This window comes from Callorhinus ursinus, unplaced genomic scaffold, assembly GCF_003265705.2.
Source record: "Callorhinus ursinus isolate GAN/ISIS: 27379988/994484 unplaced genomic scaffold, GSC_fseal_2.0 scaffold29, whole genome shotgun sequence".
NCBI lineage: Eukaryota > Metazoa > Chordata > Mammalia > Carnivora > Otariidae > Callorhinus > Callorhinus ursinus.
Window position 1 is genome coordinate 10,617,824 of NW_027397091.1, and position 27,610 is coordinate 10,645,433.

Here is a 27,610-nt window from a genome sequence, read left to right on the forward strand (position 1 = left end):
TGTTTTAGTTCCAAAAGTTAAGTAACAAAATGAAGTGTCTGCAATAAGGATAGAGAAATAAAACTTTACCAACTCTTGGCTGACATTTAAGATATATCTTCATCATTTCAAGGTAATTTTTAATCTTTTTTATCTTTGTCTCAATTTAATAGTGGCAGCAGGAAAATTAAAAGAACCTTATATGTCAAGTTTTTGATGTAGTTTTCAAATGTATAGTTTTAATGTAGTGTTTAAATGGCAGAAGATTATAATTCCTCCACAGGACCTCAAAATGAGATTAGGATTTTAAAGTATAACTCCTAATCTCACAGATCTTGCTCTTCTTTGGGAGATTTTATTTCTTCTAAACCACTCTAACCTCAGTTCTAATACAAAGAGCCCCCAGAGGGGGAAAGTGAAGTCGCATTCACAGGAGAGACATAACCCACATTCCCAGGCAGCCTGCATACACAAGTACAGGATCAGCAGCAACAAAAGCTCACATTCAGTACCACTGGCACATCACACATCTCCAAGGATTACTGATGATTGTGAAGTATTTATGTCGTCTTATAAATGCTGCCATTCACTCTCACTGCGGCTAGTGGGCATCTGAAAAATCTTTCAACACATCCCCTGTTAGAAGTCCACAGGGACAGATAAGTAATGAGGAAAGGCCTTTCCAAATTTAAAAGGAAACATTTGGTACTTCAGTTTCCAGTATTGCAACATCTCTTTTTCAACAAAGGAATTTATTACATAGTACGTCACCTTTTCCCTGTCGGAGGATTTACTGCCAATTTTGGAGTTAGGTTACTTCTGGTTTTCAAGCCTGTCTTGTGAAATTAAAGAGAGGACTGCCTTAAAAGTGATAGAACACACATGATTTCAGTCTTCACAGTGTCCCCATGGTTATCAAACCTGGAACCTATTATATACAAGAAGAAAACATAAGGAGCTTCATAAAGAGATGGAATAAGTAGTGAAGATGTCTAATCCAGTAAGTCTAAAGGTTATATTCACCAACACACACTGAGTGTTTCCTCAATATTTAGTTATCTCTAAACCATAACCCATCAAGCACACTTTGGATATTTATAGTAATCTATCAAAAACAACTCAGGCTTTTTCCATTTTTTTATCAATAATAAACAACCATAAGAGAAACCAATTTTACAAATTAGTTCCTAGAGATCTCATCTCTTACAAACTAGGATGTGATTAATATATGCGTTAGGATTTCAAAATTACTTAAACTACAGAAAAATATATTACAACAGTTATAATTAAACATAGGAAAACATCTCATCTACAGGACAGTGCTAGGCATCTGCTACATATACTAAATGCCTGATAATTACTAGTTATTATCACTATTATCAATTTTATTGAGACAGTATAACCAAACCACAAAAGATTCAACTGTCTGAATAAGAGGTAGCTACATAAATGAGAAGAGTTCCAGTTTTGTGAATGCCAATACTTTCACAAATTAAAAAACAAAGAAAAAACTCCAACAAAAATGAGTAGTGAAAAGCCTTTATCCAATCTGCCATGTCAGAAAGAGTCTGTGGTTAACAACACAGAGGTGCCCCCTCCCACAGCTTGAGCCACCCCTTCTTTCCCTTGCTCTTCCTTGTCAAAGTCACATCTCAAATGTGGGAATGTACCCCATATTCATTCCGAGCATGTATAAAGATAATAAAATAGTTTCTTCCTTTCTGACCTAAATATTCTAAATTTAGTTATCTAAATTACAACACTCTGTTTAGAGCACCTGGGACAAATGGTGCCAGGCAGGGAAAAAAATTGGAGAAAACCACCTCACACAAGTGGTGTTCTTAGCTATGATGGAGCCCCTAAAATCCTATCACTACTGTTGCATTGTCTGGGAAACATACTACATGCATAAGCATTAGACTTATTTATATTTGAGAACTTCATTAGCGCAGTAGCCACAAAAGAAGCATCACTGTTTGTAATGTTAAGTTGATGCTCTTATACACCTTCTACACAGAGTCCTGTTCCATTAGAGAGAAGAACCACAGATGAGGAGAACCACCTCCATGTGTGGAACCTGAATTAACTCACCTCACTGGAAAAAATAAATGGCTTAGTTTAAGTGGTCTTAAATTCCTCATAAGAAAAAATTTTATAGCTGTCAGCACTTTTAGAACTTCAATAACATTCCAGTTAAAATTCAGTTAAGAGGCTTGCAATGAACAGACAACTTACGAGAAACACCTTATAAAATGCTGTTAATTAATAAAATAATGTTTCGATTAAATTCACCTATAGAGGACTTTATTTTTTAAGGGGGAATATAAAAGGTCATGACTCACTGACTCACCATTAATTGATCAACTACTATATATCTGGGGCTTTCACAAACATCACTTTATTAAGGCTTTACAATTGACTTGTAAGGAAGGTACTGCACCCCCACTGGGCAAATAAGAAAAGTAAATTGGAAAAACAAAGAGGCTAAGATCCAAGTCTTGTAAATCTAAGTAACATGCTTGTTCCATGATGGTCCACCACTGCAGAAATCATGCCTATCCCATCATGCAAAAAAAAGGAGATACAAAGAAAACGTCAAAAGCCTCATAAACATAAGTCAAGATCAAAGTAACAATTACCTGCAGATAAATAGCACAACAAATTTTGATACCAACACTTAGGACTGTAGATAGCTTCCAATTTAAACAACAACATTCTAGAAACAATCACTAATCAAGTCCCAAAGGAATAATATTAAAGTTGGAGGGGCGACTGGGTGACTCAGTCAGTTAAGCATCTGCCTTCAGCTCAGGTCATGATCCCAGGATCCTGGAATCAATCCCCACATTGCACTTCCTGCTCAGTAGGGAGCCTGCTTCTCCCCCTCCCACTCCCCTTGCTTGTGCTCCCTCGCTCCTGCTCTCTCCCTCTGTCAAATAAAATAAAATCTTTAAAAATAATAATAATAATAATATTAAAGTTGGAGATTTCATTTTGCATCAAGGCCATCATGTGCATTTTATGAGTAAAAAAAGCCAAGATGCAGTTATAAACATCTACAATATGTAGATGTAATGTAAAATAAATATTTCAGTACACATATTGATTATATATATTTTTACAAAGCCCACAAACAGAAAGAACATAAGCAAGACAGTTATACTATACCATAAATTTAAGCTGTAACTACTAAGATGGCCATATATATTAAACATTTAATTAATAATTTTCTTAATGACAAAATTTAGAAGTGATTTAGGGGGGTGATTTAAATGGTCACAGCCTCTTTAAAAACTGAAAAAGGAAGTCTGAGTTGATGTTATTTCTCAATAAATTCCTCTGTACAAAGGAGAGGCAATATAAATCATTTCATCAGTTTTAAAGCTATATTCAGAGTTTAGAAACAACATTCAGTATTTAGAGGCCTCACAAAGTATGATGGGTGAAAAGTTTTAAATCTCTTCACTAGTCTCTGCTTATCCTTTTCTCTAGTCAACAAAGTGTCAAAGGTAGTTCTGACATTGGAGAAAGACACAAAAGTTCCGAAGGTGAAAGGGGAAAATGGTAATCATACTCATTTGTCTAGATCAGAGTAGAATTTAAGGAATAACAGTAAAAAAAAAAAAAAAAAGTCTGAAAGCTATCTTACCACCAACTAGCAGAAAAATCATATAAGCAGGTAAAAGAAGGGAAAAGCAAAATAGGCAGGCCACTTCATATAAGACATGTAGTAAAAGGCAAACAGATAATATAAAATTTACCACCTCTCAAGGTTTTCATTTGACATCATTAAGAAATAATGTTAAAGTAGAAAATACATTCATTTGTATTACTTTCTTAAACTTTTATTTTAGCCAAGAAATTTATTACAATTCTATTCAAAAGTTGCCTACAACTGTGCTTCCTAGGGCATGAGAGATATCTTTGCCTAAAATTAAACGGTCTCAGGAAATTCATAGAATTTTCCATGAAAACCCATGTAGAGATTCCACAGGGTCCACAAACCCCAAATTAAGTATCCACACAGCTATGACTTTATTTAAAAATCTACAAGCATATGATTATAAATCAGGAAGCTAAGCTTTCATTTTGATTTCCAATAAAAATACCTTCTGCTGGAACCATGAACTTCATGTGACAAAGGCAACAGTGACACTATCATTACCTAGAGGCTAACATGGAAATTGCAGCAAAAATACCAAAATTAGATTATCATGTTAGAATCCAAAAGACTCCACCCCTAAATTACTAGAACTCATACAGCAATTCAGTAACGTGGCAGGATACAAAATCAATGCACAGAAATCAGTTGCTTTCTTATACACTAACAATGGAACTGTAGAAAGAGAAATTAGAGAATCGATTCCATTTACAATAGCACCAAAAACCGTAAGATACCTCAAAATAAACCTAACCAAAGAGGTAAAGGATCTATACTCTAGGAACTACAGAACACTCATGAAAGAAACTGAAGAGAAACAAAAAGATGGAAAAACATTCCATGCTCATGGATCGGAAGAATAAACATTGTTACAATGTCTATACTGCCCAGAGCAATCTATACCTTCAATGCCATCCCGATCAAAATTCCAATGACATTTTTCAAAGTGCTGGAGCAAACAATCCTAAAATTTGTATGGAATCAGGAAAGACCCCGAATCGCCACGGAAATGTTGAAAAAGAAAAATAAAGCTGGGGGCATCACATTGCCTGATTTCAAGCTATATTACAAAGCCGTTATCACCAAGACAGCATGGTACTGGCACAAAAACACACCTACAGGCCAATGGAACAGAATAGAGAGCCCAGATATGGACCCTCAACTCTATGGTCAAATAATCTTCGACAAAGCAGGAAAAAATATGCAATGGAAAAAAGACAGTCTCTTCAATAAATGGTGCTGGGAAACTTGGACAGCTATATACAGAAGAATGAAACTCAACCATTCTCTAACACCATACACAAAGATAAACTTGAAATGGATGAAAGACCTCAATTCCTGTCTCAACAGGAATCCATCAAAATCCTAGAGAAGAACATAGGCAGTAACCTCTTCAACATCGGCCACAGAAACTTCTTTCAAGATACATCTCCAAAGGCAAGTGAAACAAAAGCAAAAATGAACTTTTGGGACGTCATCAAGATAAAAAGCTTCTGCACAGGAAAGGAAACAGTCAACAAAACAAAGAGGCAACCCACAGAATGGGAGAAGATATTTGCAAATGACACTACAGACAAAGGGCTGATATTCAAGATCTATAAAGAACTTCTCAAACTCAACACCCAAAAAACAAATAATCAAGTCAATAAATGGGCAGAAGACATGAACAGACACTTCTCCAAAGAAGACATACAAATGGCTAACAGACACATGAAAAAATGTTCATCATCATTAGCCATCAGGGAAATTCAAATCAAAACCACATTGAGAGATTACCTTACACCAGTTAGAATGGCAAAAATTGACAAGGCAAGAAACAACAAATGTTGGAGACGTTGTGGAGAAAGGGGAACCCTCTTACACTGTTGGTGGGAATGCAAGTTGGTACAGCCATGTTGGAAAACAGTGTGAAGTTTCCTCAAAAAATTAAAAATAGAGCTACCCTATGACCCAGCAATTGCACTCCTGGGTATTTACCCCCAAAGACACAGATGTAGTGCAAAGAAGGGCCATATGCACCCCAGTGTTCATAGCAGCAGTGTCCGCAATAGCCAAACTCTGGAAAGAGCCAAGATGCCTTTCAACAGACGAATGGATAAAGAAGATGTGGCCCCTATATACAAGGGAATATTACTCAGCCATCACAAAGGATGAATACCCAACTTTTACATCAACAGGGATGGGACTGGAGGAGATTATGCTAAGTGAAATAAGTCAAGCAGAGAAAGTCAATTATCATATGGTTTCACTTATCCATGGAACATAAGGAATAGCATGGAGGACATTAGGGGAAAGAAGGGAAAAATGAAGGGGAGTAAATCGGAGGGAGAGACGAACCATGAGAGACTACAGACTCTGAGAAACAAACTAAGGGTTTTAGAGGGGAGGGGGGTGGGGGGATGGGTTAACCCAGTGATGGGTATTAAGGAAGGCACATTTTGCATGGAGCACTGGGTGTTATATGAAAACAATGAATCATGGAACACTACATCAAAAACTAATGATGTACTGTATTGTGAGTAACATAATAAAATTAAATTAAATTTTAAAAAAAGAATCACACTATTTCCTGTAAGAAATAAGGATCCTTGGAGAAATAACTGGTTCTGGGCCTGGCTAGAAGTCTTGTTCTACCTAAAAGCAAGAAAACTATCAAAGATAGTTATGTCAAAGAGAACTGAAATCAAACTTAAAGGGGCTTTTATTGACAAAAGATGGAACAATTTTACCAGCAAAAAGAATGATGGTTCTGAACTCTTTAATATGTCAACTGTGAATGAGACTGACTCAATACTCTACATTAGATGTATGAAATGTGCTCCTTTTTAGTAGCAAATATTTTCTTCAATCTTGTCTGTGTTCCAAACATAATGTTTATCATATAATGATAACAATGATTATGAACATATGAAAAAGCAAGAAACAGGCCCTATACACAAGAGAAGGAACAGTCAACAGAAACAGGCTACTAATGGCTCCAATGTTGGAATTACCACATGAGAACCTTAAAATAATTAGGATAATTATTTTATGTAACTATCTAGTAGAAAAGAGGGAAATTTTCACAAAAATATGGGAAATCTCAGCAGAGAAAAATCTTCAAATATGAACCAAATAAAATAAAATAAAAAGTATAGTATTGAAAATGAAAATGCATTCAACAGACTTAGGAGTAAATAAAGAGATAGCAAAAGAAAAAAATCAGTGAACTTAATAATAGTCATGAGAAATTACACAAACTGAAACACAAAGAGGAAAAGAATGACTAAAAATGGAACAAAGCACCCCAGATCTATAGGAGAATACCAAAGGCATGTAATGGCAGTCCCAGAAGTAGAAGACAGGACAAGGCAGAAGAAATGTCTGAAGATAAAATGGCTGAAAATTTTTCAAACCTGACAAGTGAAATCAACTCAATAACCTAGGAAGCTCAGCAAACCTAAGAAAAATAAACACGACGAATATCACACTTAGGGACATCATAGTCAAACTGCTGAAATCCAAAAATAAAATATTAAAAACAGAAAAAAAAAGATATATTACACACAAGGGGTCAACTTCTCACCAGAAACAAAGGGAAAAAGACAACAGAATAACATTTTTAAATTACTGAAGGAAAAAAACAGTCAACATAGAATTCTCTGTGCTGAGAAAATAACCTTCAAAAATAAAGGGGAAATAAAGACATCTCAGATGGATAAAGATGATAAACTCATCACCAGCTGAACTATAAAAATACTAAAGAGCATTCTTTAGGCTAAAAAGAAATAATACAAGAAGCTTGGTATTAGGAATAAAGAGCAAGAGCATCAAAAGGAGGAGCTAGTTGGATAAAATTTTTTTTTAATTTTAAAAAGCTATTAAGTATGTGTGCATGTGTATATTTGTGTGCAAATTTCTTTAAAAGGTAACAAACTACCCAAAGAACAAATAATCCAGTCAAGAAATGGGCAGAAGACATGAACAGACATTTCTGCAAAGAAGACATACAAATGGCCAACAGACACATGAAAAAATACTCAACATCACTCAGCATCAGGGAAATACAAATCAAAACCACAATGAGATACCACCTCACACCAGTCAGAATGGCTAAAATTAACAAGTCAGGAAACGATGGATGTGGAGAAAGGGGAACCCTCCTACAACGTTGGTGGGAATTCAAGTTGGTACAGCCACTCTGGAAAACAGTATGGAAGTTCCTCAGAAAGTTGAAAATACCCTACAACCCAGCAACTGCACTGCTGGGTATTTACCCCAAAGATACAAATGTAGTAGTGATCCGAAGGGGCACCTGCACCCCAATGTTTATAGCAGCAATGCCCACAATAGCCGAACTATGGAAAGAGCCAAGATGTCCATCAACAGATGAATGGATAAAGAAGATGTGGTGTATATATATATATATATATATATATATATATATATATATACACACACACACACACACACACACACACACACACACACACTAGAATATTACACATCAAAAACAAAAATGAAATCTTGCCATTTGCAACAATGTGGATGGAACTAGAGGGTATTATGCTAAGCGAATAATTCAATCAGAGAAAGACAATTATCATATGATCTCACTGATATGTGGAATTTGAGAAACAAGGCAGAGGATCATAGGGAAAGAGAGGAAAAAATGAAACAAGATGAAACCACAGAGGGAGACAAACCATAAGAGACTTAATTTTAGGAAACAAACTGACGGTTGCTGGAGGGGAGGGAGGTAGGGGGATGGGGTGGCTGGGTGATAGACACTGGGGAAGGTATGTGTTGTGGTGAGTGCTGGGTATTGTGTAAGACTGATGAATCACAGATCTGTACCTCTGAAACAATTAATACATTATATGTTAATTTAAAAAAAGATGACAGCCCATTTAAAGTAAAAATAATTTTAAAAATAAAAATAATAATGAAGATGATACCTTGTGGGGTTCATAATATAATATGAGCATTAAAATATATGCCAAGGACTCAAAGCATAGAAAATAAATAATGAATTTGTCCTGTTAAAAGAATCTTACATTGTTTGTAAAGTAAAATATTATCATTTTAAAGTAGACTATGGTAAATCAATGATATACATTGTAATCTCTAGAGCAACCACAAAAAAATAGTATGTTGAAATAGAACAAAATATTAATAGAGGAGGAAAAAATGAATTACTAAAAAGTATTCAATCCAAAGGAAAACAGGAAAAGAACAGAAGAGCAAAGAAAATTAAGAACAAATAGAAAATGAAAAGCAAGATGGTAGGATTTTGCCCAATCATATCAATAATTACATTAATTGTAAATGGACTAAATCCTCCTCAGATTATCAATATGGAATAATTTTAAAAGGGGAGGAGCCCCACTTGTTTATAAGAAACATAATTTCATATAAAAAACAAGATAGGCTAAAAGTAAAATGGTGGAAAATGATATCCCAGACAAGCATTAAGAAAGCTGGTATGACTGTGTCAATGTTAAAACAAAGTAACTGAAATGAAGAGGATTATCTAGAGATAAAAGAGAATATTTTATAATGATAAAATTTATCCAGATTTATCCAGAAGACATAACAATCCTAAATGTATATGTAACTAATAACTTCTAAACACAGCTTTATTTAGAATTCTTCCAAATGTCAGAGCTTCTAAATACAGGAGGGAAAATAATAATGAATGCAATGGGCTGAAATACACCGAACATATAAAAATCTACAAATTGACAATTTCACATATGAACAAATAAATAAATGTAAATTAAAAAAACAAATTCAATAAAATAAGACTTATTTGGGGCGCCTGGGTGGCTCAGTTGGCGTCTGCCTTCAGCTCAGGTCATGATCCCAGGGCCCTGGGATCAAGACCCTCATCAGGCTCCCTGCTTAGAGGAGCGCCTGCTTCTCCCTCTCCTCCCAACTCGTGCTCTCTCTCGCTATCTCTGTCTCTCTCAAATACATAAATTAAAATCTTAAAAAAAAAAATTAGACCTAATTGAGCATCTCGGAAATTACCTGAGCATCATTTCATTATTTTGAAAACAGATGTATAAATAAAAAGACCTGAGCATCTTTTCTGCCTTTCCTGTATAAACTGTATCTCTGGGTAGCCAAACAGATGATGAGGAAAGGTTTTCTTTTTAGAATAATTATAGCCAATAAATGCAGAAGAAATCACAGAATTCTGGGACACAGTCACACAATGGAGTATTATATAAATGTTAAGATAAATGCACTAGAGTTATAGAACACCTTTCTGGACAAATACTACAGAAACATAATATTTAGCAAAAGAAGCAAATCACAGAGAACTATATACCATATGATATCATGCTCCTATAGCTCAATAAAAAACCATAAAACAAGTAATAAATTGTTTAGGATGCATACATATTAAACTTTTTTTTTTTTCAAGGCAAGGGAATGATAGACAATTCAGGATGGTGGTTGTCTCTGGAGGCGAGGCAGAGGTTTGGGAAGGGAATGGAGTAGATATAATACAATTACTAATGTTCATGTTAAGCTGATGATAAAAGGGTAAGGGATTTTTTTTTTGTTTCATAACTTACATATATGATACATTCTTTTAAATATATTCAATAACACAATTTAAAAATACTTAGTTCTTAATAAGAGAAAAAGATAAATCAGTCTGTATTTACCAAAATCCTTGAAAACATCCATTCTTTTTGATTCATAAGGTATATTTCTAGGAATTTGTGTTAAGGAAAGAGACGAGTATACTAAATATTATGTACAAGAAAATCACTGTTATTTGAACAACAAAACAAAACAAAAACAAAAGCCAGGAAATAATTCAATGGTCATTCTAAGAAACTGAAGCAATTTTATTAAATAGAATTTTTATAGAATAATTTTACAGAATAGAATTTTATTCAGCTATTTTATAACAAAATTACTATTTAAATCACTAAATTCCTAAACCATATGAGTTAGACCAGGGGTACTTAAGCTGAGCAATCCATGACTATGAATCCCATGAAATTCTACTAGAACTGTGTGTACATTTATGCAGATAACTGTGTTCATGTGCATGTTTCTAGGCAAAGAATCCACAGTTTTTAGATTCTCAAAGGGAAAATGGTTACTCCAAAAATACAGTTACTATGTTATAAGCTAATCTCTAAAGATGGCCCCCAGTAAACAAAGCTGCCTGGTATTCATGACCTTATGTGTTCCCCTCCTACACTGAATCTGGATTGGTCCTATAATTCATTAAGCAGAATGCTAGTCCCAGCCTAAATCCTAAGGAAGACTGACAGCGTTACTTTTGCACTTCGAGAGTCCTGAGCTACCATCTAAGAAGTCCAACTACCTTGCTGGAGAGGCCACATTAGAGAGGAAGAAGCCCTGATACTACATGGGAAGAAAGCAAGTCCAAAGCATTCCATGGCACATGTTGTGATGAGCACTGGGTGTTATTCGTAACTAATGAATCATTGAACACTACATCAAAAACTAATGATGTATTATACAGTGGCTAACTGAATATTTAAAAAAAAAAAAAAAAAGGCATACCAGCTGAGCCCAACCTTCTGGTTGTCCTCACCGAGGCACCAGCCATGTGAGAAAGCTTTTATGGACATTCAGTTAAGCCACCACCTGAATGCAGCCATATGAGAATCTCCAAGCATAACCAGCAAAAGAGCTGTCCACTTGAGAACCAGCTAACATACATAATCATAAGAAATATGAAAAGGGCTGTTCTAAACCACAAAGATTGGGGGTGATTTGTTAAACAGCAATAGGTAACCAAATAGTTACAGATGACTGATTTAGCCTGAGTAACTTCACCTAATTAAGTACCTAATGTGTTGTAGTATAATGGCTAAAACAAAAATAAGAAGCTATCTATCAGTGGATATAACATCACTCCTCAGTCCTCTGTGTAATCCCTGTCCATGTGGGCATGTATGTGTGTGCACACACATGTACACACACACACAGTAACGCCATTTATATAACAGTTTCACTGAACAAAAACAACTTTAGTCACTTTGATTTCATGTACTTCATTTATAGGCCCTTTTATTACACATAAATGAAATAAAGATCAAGCATCTAACTTTGCCCTTACATTAAGAGATGAAAAGGAGTGAGACCCTCAAATGACCCTTCATTTTAAATATTACAGTGGTTACTTATGTGAATCACCCTCTAGACTTAAAAAAAAAAAGTACACTGAGGTTAAGGGAACACGTGCTTAAAAGTTATTTTATAAATCTAATAAAATAGCATTTTATTATGTCATATTAGGATAATTACAATGCTTACTGAATAGAAATACTTTCTCCTCATTAATTTACACAATAATCTTGCAAATGATACTTGAGAGGAAAACAAATTCAAACAGAACCAGGAATTCTGTCCCAGAACCAAGAAACAAAGCAGAACATAAACAATATGAAAAAGGCCAGATCCCATTTCATCTATTCAATTTGAGTGAAATGAAGATATAAACAAACTTTGTGGTGGTGTGTTTTTTTTTTTTAATCTACTGCATTTGATTTTTCAAAACAAAAACATCCATTTTCCACAGCCAGCTCTGTGTTAGCCAAAAATAATGGCAAAAGGCATGGCTTTGGTAAGGACAGATATAAATGACAACTATATATTTTTTAACTCTTTAAATACCCAACCTGTAACATTTTAAGTAGAACAATAGCTTATTAAATTTCAATTTAGCCCCTCTTCTTTTTCATATTTCTCTACTGTCATTGAGGGCAGATTCTTTAGATTCTCTAGGTACTCAAGTACTGTGACCTTTCTGAACCTGATTTCTCATTTGAAAATGAGAATCATGTAAAAAGTATTCAGCATAGTGCCTGCCCATAGCAATTGCTCAACAAATGATAGCTATAATTACCATCCCTATTACTGATCACAAAATGACGGCAAGTGCCCCGTTTAGTAGGATACTGGTGGTGACCTGCACACCTATCTCCTCCTCCTTTCCTAACAGAATCCTGATTTTGTTCTGCTTTCTACTCCCCCCAACCCACAGTTATGAACGTGCCCCACAGGCATATCATGTGCCCATGACAGGTTTATGGGTAATTTCCTTTTGTCAGTGATTATTTCAGGAATGGGCATGTGACCCAACATCAGCCAATCACCAGAATGTGAGGAGAGGTCTGCTGCGAAGCTTCTAAGGAAAGTGTTCCTCATTCCTGGAAAAGAACTACAAAAAAAGATTTTTTTTTTTTCTCTAGAGACTTTTGTGTGATGAGTTTTTCTGGCAATGTAGTAGCCTTTCTGCCATCAGCCTAAGGATGAGGCCAACAATGACAATGACAGAGAACTAGTCCTTGATATCATCAGTGGAGCTCCTGAACCAACCAACCCTGAAGTCCACCTACCTCTGAACTTCCTATGTGAAATCATATCGTTCCTTATTGTTGAAGCCAGTTCAAATTGTGATTTTTGTTACCTACAGCCCAAAGCACACTAATTACTACAGTAATGGAAAGGTAGGAAAACTGTAATAGATTTTATCAAGACTAAGCTAAAATTAAACCACCCTTCTCTTCAAAAGAACAGAGCCTCTACCATGAACACGTAAAGCTCTTAAACAGGCAGGAGCACTGGCTCTGGTTTACCAATGTAGCAACAAGTAAGTCACTTTGCCAATCACACTGTATGGCAGTGCTTCAAAATAGACAAAGGGCTACTGAATTCAATTCAATAGATGTTTATTGAACACCAACAATATTCTTGAGCCACCTCAAGGAGCTCTCAGGCTTTGTAATGAGGAACAACCATACAAGTCATATAAATGCTGTCTCATGGCCCCAGTGACCACAGAGGGAATAAATCTGCAGGACTGAGTGAGGGAAGGAGGAAGAGAGAGAAGGAGGGAGCCTGCAGAAAAGAGAAGAAAGACATTTGAGCTCAATCCTAAAAGATGAAACAGACTTCTGGGAAATGATTCTAAACAGGAGCAGAAAGAGAAACATGTACTCTTCTCAAGAAATTGTGCTACAGAAACTTCTTTCAAGAAATGTCCCCAAAGGCAAGTGAAACAAAAGCAAAAATGAACTTTTGGGACCTCATCAAGATAAAAAGCTTCTGCACAGCAAAGGAAACAGTTAACAAAACAAAGAGGCAACCCACAGAATGGGAGAAGATATTTGCAAATGACACTACAAAGGGCTGATATTCAAGATCTATAAAGAACTTCTCAAACTCAACACCCAAAAAACAAATAATCAAGTCAATAAAGGGGAGAAGACAAGAACAGACACTTCTCCAAAGACATACAAATGGCTAACAGACACATGAAAAAATGTTCACCATCATTAGCCATCAGGGAAATTCAAATCAAAACCACACTGAGATACCACCTTACACCAATTAGAATGGCAAAAATTGACAAGGCAAGAAACAACAAATGTTGGAGAGGTTGTGGAGAAAGGGGAACCCTCTTACACTGTTGGTGGGAATGCAAGTTGGTACAGCCACTTTGGAAAACAATGTGGAGGTGCCTCAAAAAATTAAAAATAGAGCTACCTTGGGGTGCCTGGTGGATCAGATGGTTAAGTGTCTGCCTTTGGCTCAGGTCATGGTCCCAGGGTCCTGGGATCAAGCCCTGCATTGGGCTCTCTGCTCAGCGGGATCTTGAATATCAGCCCTTTGTAGTGTAATTTGCAAATATCTTCTCCCACTCCCCCTGCTTGTGTTCCCTCTCTCGCTATGTATCTCTCTGTCAAATAAATAAAATCTTAAAAATAAAAAATAGAACTACCCTATGACCCAGCAACTGCACTACTGGGTATTCACCCCAAAGACACAGATGTAATGAAGGGCAATATGCACCCTAATGTTCATAGCAGCAATGTCCACGATAGTCAAACTGTGGAAAGAGCCGAGATGCCCTTCAACAGACAAATGGATAAAGAAGATGTAGCCCCTATATACAATGGAATATTACTCAGCCATCACAAAGGATGAATACCCAACTTTTACATCAACTTGGATGGGACTGGAGGAGATTATGCTAAGTGAATAAGTCAAGCAGAGAAACTCAATTACCATATGGTTTCACTTATCTGTGGAACATAAGGAATAGCATGGAGGACATTAGGAGAAGGAAGGGAAAAATGAAAGGGGGTAAACCAGAGGGGGAGATGAACCATGAGAGACTATGGACTCTGAGAAACAAACTAAGGGTTCTAGAGGGGAGGGGGGTGGGGGGGGAGGGGTTAGCCTGGTGATGGGTATTAAAGAGGGCACATACTGCATGGAGCACTGGGTGCTATACGAAAACAATGAATCATGGATCACTACATCAAAAATTAATGATGTACTGTATGGTGACATAACATAACATAACATAACAAAACAAAACAAAATAAAATAAAAAGAAATTGTGCTAAGTTGTTTATATTGCAGTGACAGCAATAAATAAATGAAGTAAATGATGACAGTAGGACTTATTTTTATTTAAGATTTTATTTATTTATTTGACAGAGAGACACAGCGAGAAAGGGAACACAAGCAGGGGGAGTGCGAGAAGGAGAAGCAGGCTTCCCACCAAGCAGGGAGCCCGATGTGGGGCTCAATCCCAGGACCCTGGGACCATGTCCTGAGCAGACACTTAAGGACTGAGCCACCCAGGCGCCCTGATAGTAGGACTTTATATTAAGAGTTTACTTTGTAGATCATAATAAAACTTACCTGTGCAATTCACACAGTGAGTTGCTAAGAACTATCCATGAACTTGAAGACATGGGCAGGATTTAACATGCAAAAGTTGTTATGAGGAAAGCCCAGAGCTGTACACAAACCCAAGTCTGTACCCAGATACAAATAATTCTGATGTGAAAAGCTGCAAAGAAACTGCTGCTAAGATATGAAGCAAAGTCAAAAGCAGGTAAGACAAATCAGACAAGTGAAGATGTATATGACAAATGTATGACAAATATTTCAGTTGAGAATATTATATTTCTATATTCCACTAAATGTACTTTGGCATAAGTATGAAAGCTTAAAAGGTAAAACAGAGGCAAATCTAAATTTTAAGTATAACAAAGGACTCAGATGAAACAAATGTTCAGTAAATTTTAAATATTTATTGTCCTCTGACATGAATTTTACTACCTACATCTTAGCTACATGGGGCAAATACTCTCGTATTTCTGAGAACACACCACCATATCATCATAGCAGAATTCAAGCACATTATTATTCCATCACCAACATTAGTAAATAAAGACTAATATGACAGATTACAACACACAATTTACCAAGGTATTATAAAGAACCAGGAAAACATTCTCATGTAGGGCTAGAATAGAAAGAAAGAAAGGGAGTAAACAGAACCCCTCAGCATTATAAAACATACAACAATAAGTCCCAAACAACAGGAAATGCAATGGTACGAAGTGATAATCTCAATGATAATTAGCATATATGTTTGTCTCTCCTCCATAAAAAAGGATGTTCTGATCCTGGCACTGGTGGACATACCCTTCTAACCTTCTCCCTCCATTACAATTCAAACCCAAGTCTGATTTCCAAACCCATGATATCCTGCACCCCATGTAACTGTAAACTGCCTCCACCATGTAACTTGCTCTTATATTCAATGTGGGTACATGCAGACCTAAAATACCACTGTAGAATTTTAATGAAGTCTCTAATTCTTTAATATCTAACTCAGATTTTTTAACATGTCTATCCATGCTTTCTTTTAGCCAGTGGTTACTAAAATCTTTTTTATCACAGCCAAAAGACAAATACAACACACAAATAAATATACTTTTTCATGATATGAACAAAACATTCTGAAAATAAAAATGTAAGGTATCCTTTGTCGCAACGTCTTATACTGTGGACTCAATCATACTGTGATTCACTGAGAACCAGGACATGTATTCAATAACAAGTTAATAAAAATGCAAGCTGTTTCTACATTTTACATTACCTCCACTTTTTCTCCATGATTTGCCAGTAAATCTTTTTGCCCAAATTAACCAGTCACCATGGACAGAACTGGTTAAAACACATTTGATTCAGCATTATGTCTTTCTGACCCCTCTACCAGCACCTTTTAGAGTTAGCAGTTGTTTTATCCACTTCTGTTTACAACAAGAACCTCAGCTAGTGCTAGGTGCATCCCAGAAGAGTCTGGAAACATAAATAACATTTCTGCCAGCACAATGATCCTATCTCAGTGGCCCCTTATCCACTGATATCTGGCCTGTAAGTTAACTTGTCCACTGTTAATGCTCTCAAGGATACCTAGACTCTAGGATATACACCAGATCTCTTTAGCTTTTGATCCACCAAAACACAATATGGGAAGAGACTGGTAAATTATATGGGATGAGGGTTATAGGCAAGGCACAGCTGGGGGACAGCACTACTCTGCCCATCGAAATGTTGCCTTACTACTTAAAAGTATGATCTATGGACTAGCAGCCCTGGCATCACCTCGGAGCTTGTGAAAAATGCAGAATCCCAGCTCCTCCCAGACCCACTGGGTCATAATATGCCTCTTAACAGGTGATTCATACATGCTAAATATGAAAAGAATAGGTATTTTTAAAAAAACAGACTAAAAGACTGTTTCTGAAGATACATCATTAAGATTATTATCCTAAACAACTCTCAGAAATAGGAAGCGTAAACCAAGGTTTGTGTCTAAAGAACCATATACCTTATGCTGAAAATATCCAGGAAAAACCCTACGAGGAACCAAAGACCCATACTTCAAGCATCTGAGAGCTAAAGCCCTGAATTCCCTGGGCATCATTTTTTTCATAACAGCTTGCCAACATCAGACATACTATGCACCTTCAGAAAGTGATGAGTTATACCATGTACAACTTTCATAGCAACAAATTATCAATTTACAAAACTCAAAGTCAACATATTGTGCCTCACAGTCCTTTAAGCTGGCAAGACTTTAAAGTACACACAAATCTGAAGTAATGTGTTGGAAATATTTGATTTATGTTAAACAGCGCTCTGGAATTTAAACATTCGTATGCTCAATCAAACCCTATTCCTAGCCAATTGGTTCACTGATCAGCTTACATATATCGTTCCAACATACACTGCCCAGCTACGTTTAATATTTAAGATTTTTAAAGACCTTTTTGTGTTTTTTAAATAAATCTTATTTCAAGTAAATTTCCTGAGCTGAAAAGAACCACCACCACCACAACAAAATAATACCAAAAATGGCTCTGTGCTATAAAAGGCACTGCTTATATTGAGTGAACTCTGCCTCTAACAAGAACCTTCTACAGAGGGAACTAAGATGGCAAAGCCACGAAGGCCTTCAGTCCAGTAAGGAGCACGAAGCAGCGTGTCAGAAAGAAATTGTTTTTCTGCTCCTTTTGATGGGTTATGCTTTCAAGTCAGGAAATTAGAAACAGGTGTGCCAGAGGGCACACACATCCTCGCTCCACACTGAAAAACACGCGTTTTCAATTTTCAAACATGAAAGGGACTCCTGTTGAATGAAAGAAGAAATGAAAATCCAGCTCTGTTTCTGCGAACCATATGAAGGGAGCTTAGAAAGCCTTTGACAAGTTGCTCGACTTACTCCCTCTCCAACTGACAGCAGGTAGTAGTCGACAATAGGAAGGAAAAGGCATTCTTTCAAGTGAGAACAATCAAAGGGAGAATTACATTAAGGATCACAGCACTGGCATTTTAACCCATCACTTGATCTTATGCTTCTGTTTCTACCATTTCTTCACCTTTGTTCTAAAATTAGAAGTCTGTTCTTTCACAAAACAACAATAAAGCAATGCAAAATAAGTATCTGGCAAAAAAAAAAAAAAAAAAGAAAAAAGAAATCTAAAAGTACAAACATCAAAAAGAACATCTTGGGGCTCACCTGATCCACTATAACCCAACTCTAAATAATCTCTTTCAAAGAAATATTTACTATTCTTCATGATGTCCTGAGCTCTTCTAGGGTGCTGGAGGCATTTCAGTGAGTATATGAGTGTGACAGGTAGAGCTAAACTTAAAGGCAACTGGTTTTGGTGGGATTTGAGGGAAGGGTGTGTGACAGGAAGCAAGATGTACTAATGGCAGCAGCAACAGTCAACGCATTTAGGTGCACCGAGGTGCCTACAAGTGACCCTCTGGGAGGCACTGTAGTACGCATTCCTTAGGAGAATGGATGCAGCAGAACTCCGTTCAGGACTAGCAAGCCTTTAGTATATCCAACATATCAACATATTTCTATACTGGCAATAGGAAACTTCCCTATACTATCAAGTATAGACATAGATTTCATGCCCTTTTAGGACACAGAACATCATGACTTCTCTTTTACCACTCCCAGACTACAGCACAGGATAAGAGCCTCTAAAATAGGTACTGTTTTATAACACGAGAGCAATTAAAGTCATCTTACATAAGAGCAAAATACCTGCACTCATGTATGCATGAAAAGACATCCTTCAGATCCCTTAAAATTATGTTTCAAAGAAGATTTAATGACACATTGTTCATTATACAATATTACATAAACAAAGCATAACACAAGCTGAACAGTTTTGCCGTTTTTATTTTGCTACCAAAAATATTAATACTGCCTACAACAGGATGGCAAAATTATCAGTTTCATTTTCCAAATTCTTTTCAATGAGCATATGTTTTCACAATTAGGAAAATATCCATTCATTTAAGACCTTAAGATACATGATAACCAAAGCTGTCATACTGAACTGGTTTCCTAGGAAATGACCTAGCATAATTCAGAATTCTACTTTATTTTGAAACATCAGTGACTTCACTTATGTAAAAAGCAGGAAATAATATATTAATAGTTCATCAGATATGAAGTGACATAATTAGAATAAGCAACAGTCTCAGAACAGAATTCCCATTCCATATAATTACTTTAGTTCTTAGAAATGTGCTGGTAGTTTACTCTGTTATCTATAAATGAACAATATTTCTTCCCTGCCCCCCCAACCAAACGGTCCAAAGAGTCAAGTGCTTTTAAGATGATAATGTTTACAAATGTTAGGGTTTTATCTATGCTCACATCTAGAAGTTACAATTCACAAAAAAAGATTTCTCATGGCATGATTCCCAACCCTACATATTACATACCAAATTATTTCAGCTTAAGTAGCTGTTCATTACCCTGAGCCCCCAAAGATTTTTCTTGAGTGTAACAAGATTATGCAACAGGAATAGCACTGCCTAATAAGGCAGATAAAGGAACCAGAGTGGGCTGAAGAGTCTGGATTCCAACTCAATAGAACTAACAGCAATGTATTTAACTTGTTGACCAGTTTTGCCTCCCACTGAACCATCTCAGAGATGAAAGATCTATCAATCTTCCAAAAGCCTGAGCATGTCCCTAATCAAAAAGATCCCTACTTCATACAAAAGAAAATTTAAATACTAAGTCAAGGTCATCTAGGACCCCAAATTAAGCTCCATATACCTCGCACTTACCCTCTATTTAAGCATCTTCCATTCTCACCAGAATAACCACTCTCAAAACTTCCCTTACCTTCCTCTCAGCCCCAAATCATCTGGGCTTGACCTAGCCCACTTCGCCTGTTATGGACTAATTGTCTGTGCCGCCCCCCTCAACGCCCCCGCCAAATTCATATGTTGAAGCCCTTATCTCCTATGTGATGGTATTTGGGGAGAGGCAATTAGGGTTAGATGAAGTTATAAGGATGGCACAAGAGCACTCCATCTCTATCCTTCCCTTCTTCTCTCCCTCCCTCTGCCATATGAGGGCGTAGCAAAAAGGCAGTTGTCTGCAAGCCACAAAGAGTACCCTCATCAGGAACTGAATCTGCTGGTACCATGATCTTGGACTTCCCAGTCTCTTGAACCATGAGAAATAGATGTCTGTTGTTTAAACCACACAGTCTATGGTATTTTGTTATAGTACCCCAAGCTAAGACACACCCCAATGTATTTATTTGTTCATATTCAATTCATTCAACAAACATCATCAGAGGCTCTACCTGTTAAGTACCATCCATGTATCAGTGAAGAAAATTAATGAAAATCCCAATCTTCATGGACTTTCATAGTAAAGCAGGGTAGAAAATTAAAATAAAATAAATAGATGAAAGATATAAAATTAGATAATGATATATACTATGAGAAAAAATAAAACATGGAAAGAGAATAGGGAATGTTGGCCGAGAAAATTTACATGTTTAAATAGGGTGGTCAGGAAAGATCTCAGTAAGAAGGTGAACCACCTGAATAAAGAGTTGATGAAGTGGGAGGCAGCAGCTTCAGCTACTGAGGGCAGAGAGCTAACAGGAAAGGAAGAAACTCAGGCAAAGGTCCTAAGGTGGTAGTGTGTGTGGCATGTTTCAAGTACAGTAAAGCAGCCAATGTAGCTGGAACTGAATGAACAAGGAAAGAAAAGCAAGAGTTGGAGTCTGAGAAGAAAGTGGGGAACACGTATATCAGGCCTCAGAGGCCCTTCATAAGGACTTTGGCTTTTCCTCTGAGTCAGAAGGGAAGTGACTGGACAGTTCAAAGAAGTATGACATGATTTTGACAGGTAAGAACACCAACTCTTGTGTTGAGAACTGAATAAAGAAACAAAAGAGCAAAAAACAAGGTACCAGCTAGGGGGCTACTGAAAGAATCCAGATTAGATGTGATAGCACTTTGAATCTATTGGTAGCAGTGGAGGTGCTAAGAAGTATCAGACTATAAATATATTTAGAGAGAATACAGTTTGTTGTTGGATTGGATGTGGCTGCTTTGTACCTCTGACACAGACTTAATAGACAATCTCCCACAAAAGGGCAGTGTGGAAGACTTGTGGCTGCTTGTTAGGTTAAAGAACCAAGAAAGGGTAACATTAATTCTCAGCCGTTGAGGAAGAGGGCTGGCTCAGAATCACTGGCTCACAAATATTTAGGCAAAAGCCTGGTCTCATTTTTTGCATTTTTTATCACCCCAACCTTTGAACCTACTCCTGGCAAGCCATGGCCAGCCACATCATCACCACCCTCAGGGTTCTAGAACTATCCAGAGCCAAAACCTGGAAAATCAAAGAACCTATAAAATCAGAAATCAGTGGGCCATATACCAGAAACCAAGTAGCAGAGCTTTCTTCTTGCCAAAATACTTTAAGGAAGGAGGATTGAAGCCTGTGTCTTCTGAACTCCAGCCAGCTGCCATATAACCCCTGGACTCACTGTTTCTCTTAAAGAAAAAAACATAGTGCACAGACAAGTAACAGCATACCAATGTTAAGGTCAATCAGAGCATAAACTTAATCTCCTCCTTTTTTCATCCTTCTGATCTTCTAATCCTCAATCTGCTCTTCCTTTCCATAGCCAGAAAAGACCACAGATGTATCTGACATTATGCATCTGATGTGTTACTGAAAAATTATGTGTGATTTTGACTTCAGCAAATTAAATCAAATTTTAAAGTACTATTTAAAGAAATTCCATGGTGCATAATCTTTTTGAAATGACATCTATCCTTCTATAAGAGGGAAGATTCACACGCACATTTCTTTCATTTAATGAAATATATCTGACATATAACATTGTGTAAATTTAAGGTGTACAACTTGTTAATTTGATACATATATATACTGTAATATGATTGCCACTGTAGCAATAATTAGCACCTCTATCACATTACATGATTATCCTTTCTTTTTAGTGATTGGAATAATTAAGTTCCAGTCTCTTGGCAATGTTGATGATTATAATAATCATTTGTCTTAATTTTAATTTGTCTAGTAAGCACTTACTAAGTGCAAGGCCCTGTGCTAGGCACTCAGGAAACACAAATATACCCACAGATCCCCTTTTCTCAAGAGCTTAAGTCACTGCTTAAGAAAGCCTAAAATAAATTATTATTTTCACACACACACACAAAGCTGAGAATAAGAAAAGCTTTTATTAAAGTTTATCAATTCTAGAGTATATTTTTTTCACATTCAAAATTTTCTGAAATCAGTCCATACATTATAATTGACGGCATCCTCCTGTGCCTGCTCTCCAGACTGCAGCTGTGACATAGCAACCGCTGCCTCTAGAAGGAGGTAAGCTGTTCCTGTTGTTGACCCTTCAGTTGAGTTTATGTGCCATGTTGGAACTACAAGTTTTGAGTATAACTGTCATTTACCATGTGTTCAAAAGTATAACAGTATGATAAGGAACTGAAACAAAAAGTAATTATGAGCATAAGAAGGCATGGAAATAGCAATGGAGCATGACATTGTTATCAGTGCAGCAAATATTTCTTGTTGGAGGAATACCCCCAAATTCTATATTTTCTTGTAAAGCAACAACCATGTGTTAAGAGTGATGAGAAAGAAGTGTGTCATTCTATAACTGGCAGTCTTCCCCCCCGCCTTAGTATATGTACCTTATATTGGTATATTTTAGTCCTGGATATGACACTAAACGTATAGGCAACAAAAGCAAAAACGGGTAAGTGGGACTACATCTAACTAAAAAGTTTCTGCACAAGAAAAGAAAAAACAAAATGAAGAAGCAACCTACAGAATGGGAGAATATATTTACAAACCATATATCTGATAAGGGGTTAGTATCCAAAAGACATGATGAACTCCTACAACTCAACAGCAGAAAAACAAATAGTAAGATTAATACATGAGCAAAGGACTTGAATAGACATTTCTCCAAAGACATACAAATGGCCAAAAGGTACATAAAAAGGTGTTCAACCTCACTAATCATCAGGAAAATGCAAATCAAAATCACAATGAGACATCATCTCATACCTGTTAGAATGGCTAGTATCCAAAGGACAAGAGATAATAAAGGTTGGTGAAGATGTAAAGATATTCACAGCCTTGTACACTGTTCATGGGATTGTAAAATGGTACAGCTGCTACCAACAACAGTATGGAGGTTCCTCAAAAAATTAAAAATAGGACTATTATATGATCCAACAACTCCACTTCTGGGTATTTATCCAAAAGACTTGAAATCAGGATCTTGAAGAGATATCAGTGCCTCCATGTTCACTGCATCATTTTTCATAATAGCCGAGATGCAGATAGAACCTAAATGCCCATCAACAGATAAATGGATAAAGAAAATGTGGTATATATGTATAATGGAATATTATTCAGCCTTAAAAAAGGAAATCCCTCCATATACAACATGGATAATCCTCAAAGACGTTATGCAAAGTGAAATAAGCCAGTAACAGAAGGACAGATACTGCATGATTCCACTTCTATGAGGAACCTAAAATACTCAAACTCACAGAAGCAAAGAGTAGAATGGTGATTGCCCGGGGCTGGAGGAAGGGAGAAATGGGGAGTTGTTATTAATGAAGTTTTAGGGCACCTGGGTGGCTCAGTCAGTTAAGTATCCAACTCCTGAATTTGGCTCAAGTCATGATCTCAGGGTTATGAGATGGAGCCCCACATCAGGCTCCACGCTGGGAGACTCTCTCTCTCCCTTTGCCCACCCCCTCCTCAAAAAAAAAAATAAATAAATAATAAAGTTTCAGTAATGAAAGATGAATAACGTTCAAGGGATCCGTTGTACAATTTGCACCTCAAGTTAAAAATACTGCGTTATACATTAAAAGATTTGTTAAGAAAATAGATTTCATCTTGTGTTCTTACCACAACAAAAAAAAATAAGAATCAACAATTTTTTTTTAAATACTGGTGTATTTTATAAAAGATAGTGACTTAGATTCAATGACACACTGTTAAGTATTGAACCACTACTCTGAGCCAAGAAGTATGCCTTCCATATGTCAACTCATTCAGTACTCACAGATATTAAGGTAGATATTCTTGCTTTACAAATAACCCTTGCCAAGGTCACAGCCAGTGAGTGAAAGAGTCTGCACAAGAACCTGTATATACTCTACTGCCTTCCAAGCTAGACAAATTTCCATGATGCCAGAACATTAGTCAGAGTTTGCACAGCCAGCTCCTGCCACACTACTCTCTTCCCCACTCCCCACTCATTCCTCCCCACCCAGTGATGAGAACAAGATGCTGGAGTTTATCCCTGAGGCTAATGATCAAATTGCCTGTCTGGCCTTGGGAGAGCCCTATCTTGACCATAATTATCTTCCCTCTGCCTTTCAATTATTACCTTCCAAGAACTATAAACATAAAATGTAGGCCAGGTCTCTAAATCTTCTGCAACAGCCTAACGCACCAGTCTTTTTTATTTTGGGAAAACAATTGCAAAATTCTGTGCACCACATTTCTTCCGACTTGGTCACCCAACTCTGTGTTTCCATTGTCAACCTCATAGCAACAGCCCCAGGAGAAACAAGGGTGAAGCAATCACACAAAGTCCCAGGGATGGAAGGAACCAGAGACTTGCTCTATTATCCTCAGGTTATGGGGGCTGATGATAGTTAGTCCTTAAACTTCAGAAGGATATAACATGACAAACTGGGCATCCAAATTTAAAAGCTGCACTCACTGGATGTCATGAACTAGAAACCTAAATTTATCTTTAGCCATGTGAAACTATCTTTAGTTGTGCAAGATGTGCAAAGGAGGCAATATGCAAGGGGAAGGGAAAAAGACCTTAATTTTACAATTTTAGCTTTACCCACCCAATGCATTCTTAACACAACCAAATCAATGAAAGGTGATCCTATTCCAACTTCCATTTAAAAAAGGAGAAAGGTGGACAATCCCAAAGAGATTAAATTTCTTTTCCGAAACGACAGTCTGGCAGCTTTCAGGATTTCAGCTTAAAGTAGAATCCAGGTCTCCCAAACGTCTAGACATGAGAGTAACACTTAACAATGACAAACCAACTCAGTGAATAACATATTAACCAAAAATAAAGTCAAAACAACATATGATACTAATACTACTTTGGGAAAATAAAAATGAAACAATGAATTATCTATTTTAGACTTCTGTTTGTTCAAATACCACAATTTTCTATAGACATAGGGCCATACTTAATTTGTGCACAAGTTAATTCCTAAATATTATGCATAGAGATTTTCATGTGCCACCAATATTAAATTAAAAATTAACTCATATTGGGGCACCTGGGTGGCTCAGTTGGTTAAGCATCTGACTCTTGGTCTTGGATCAGGTCGTGTTCTCAGGGTCGTGTGATCAAGCCCTGTGTCTGCCTCCATGCTCAGTGTGGAGTCTGCTTATCCCTCTCCCTCTGCTCGTCCCCCCACTTGCTGGCGCACACTGTCTCTCTCTCTCTCTCTCAATTAAATAAATAAAATCTTTTTTTAAAAATTAACTCATGTTTTATACTCATCTCTTCAAAAGTGAAGAAATGAAAATCAATTTTTTGCCAATTATAATTAGTATGGTTAAGGTTCAACATTAATTCGTGTTTGGACTTCACCTGATAGGTCAGTGGCACACAATTATTTTTTCCACTAGAGGAAAAAAAACATCAAAAATATAACTTATAGTTAACTCCAGAGTTGTAATGAAATGTTAGCAAAACATTTACACTGGGATACTGATATTGTGAAACAATCCTTAAAAGCTCCTACATATCAAAGATCTTTCATGCATAAATGCTCCTGTCTATGCAGTGTCTCAGCACATGCTTTATGTTTACATAAAAATATTGTTTTCAATCATTAAATGCCCTACAATGTTGCAGTTATGAAAAATGGTCATGAAAGCAGCAAATACCTGAGGTACTCACAGCTGTGGAGTAGGGATTATGAGCTCCAGTATTTTCAGCCCAGCAGCCACATCCATAAAGAGCAGCCTGGGAAAAGAGAAAACAGATACACAATGTATTTCAGAAATATTATATGTAATTACTTGCTTTCAAAAGAAGACAAAATCATACCCATCTAATAAAGCCTGACTTAATAATGATGCATATCAACTGGGAAATAATACCAGAGACTGTGTAAGACCTATCCAAACAATGGTTCTAACACTATTTTAAACTATATTTTCAACTACTGTATTAATAGCAAATAGTAATTTTCTATTATATAGAAAATAGCAAAAGAAAGTTTCTTAGACTCTCATCAACAGTTTTTTTCTATGAATAGAAAATAGCAAAAGAAAGTTTCCTAGACTCTCATCAACAATAGTTTTTTCCTTCCTTGAACAACCTTTCCCCTATTGTAGTTTGTCAGCCAGTTCGGAAAAACTCCTCTCTTCTGGCTCCTTAAAATCATTGTGGTTGCCTTAAAATAGTGATTCTCAAATCAGGTATATGTCAAATTGCTTGAGAAGCTTGGTGATAGGACTGTGGTTCCCAGATATTCTGATTCAGTGGTCTGGGGGTTGCCCAGGGAACTGGCATTATTAACCAGGGCCCCAGGGAGGCTGGGATGCAGGTGGTCCTCCTGGCATACTCTAAGAAACCCTGTTTAGAAAAGCTTCTGCCATGCCTCCCTTAAAATGGCACAAAAGGAACGGCAAAGAGTTACTACCAAAGGGCCCAGTATATGCTCACCACTGTGTCAGATTCTCCAGATATAAAGAAAGGAGCCAAAAAGATCAATTCAAGCTAATTACTTTATGAGACAGTAGAACAGATTTATATGCCTGAAACCACCAATAACACAAATTACTATGGTTTTATAAAAGAATATAACAATCATCCCTATTTTGTTTTTAATAATGCCACCCAGAATGTCTGGATTCATCTCTTCAATATCCACAATGACTTTTCTGCCTTTGGGAGGGGAACCGAAACCGATAACTTTTCCAGTCCTTAGTTAGAAGCAGAATTAGAAAAACCCTTTGATAGCTAACATAGAGAAATACAAGGAAGTCTGCTCAAGAATATTCACCACCACAAGTCTGGTGAGAATGGAAAACTGAAAGCACAGATGTCCATTAGTAAAGAAAAGGCTAAACACTGACCCAGCAAAATGTGGAATTCATTGCAGAGGTTCAAAATAAAGAATTAAATTTTTTAAAAAGATCTCCAAACATATTATTCGGTGAAAGAAAGAAGAAGAAGAAGGAAGAAGGAAGAAGGAAGAAGGAAGAAGGAAGAAGGAAGA

General features: G+C 36.6%; 1 protein-coding gene across 1 annotated transcript in view; it reads right to left on the minus strand.

The window, feature by feature from the left end:
- The window catches only part of TASP1 (taspase 1), a 264,833-nt gene that overhangs the window by 120,353 nt on the left and 116,870 nt on the right, over positions 1–27,610 (minus strand). The window contains exon 10 of the mRNA XM_073878472.1: positions 26,271–26,349. Coding sequence (XP_073734573.1) covers positions 26,271–26,349 — 79 coding nt within the window. The remainder of the gene's footprint in view (positions 1–26,270; positions 26,350–27,610) is intronic.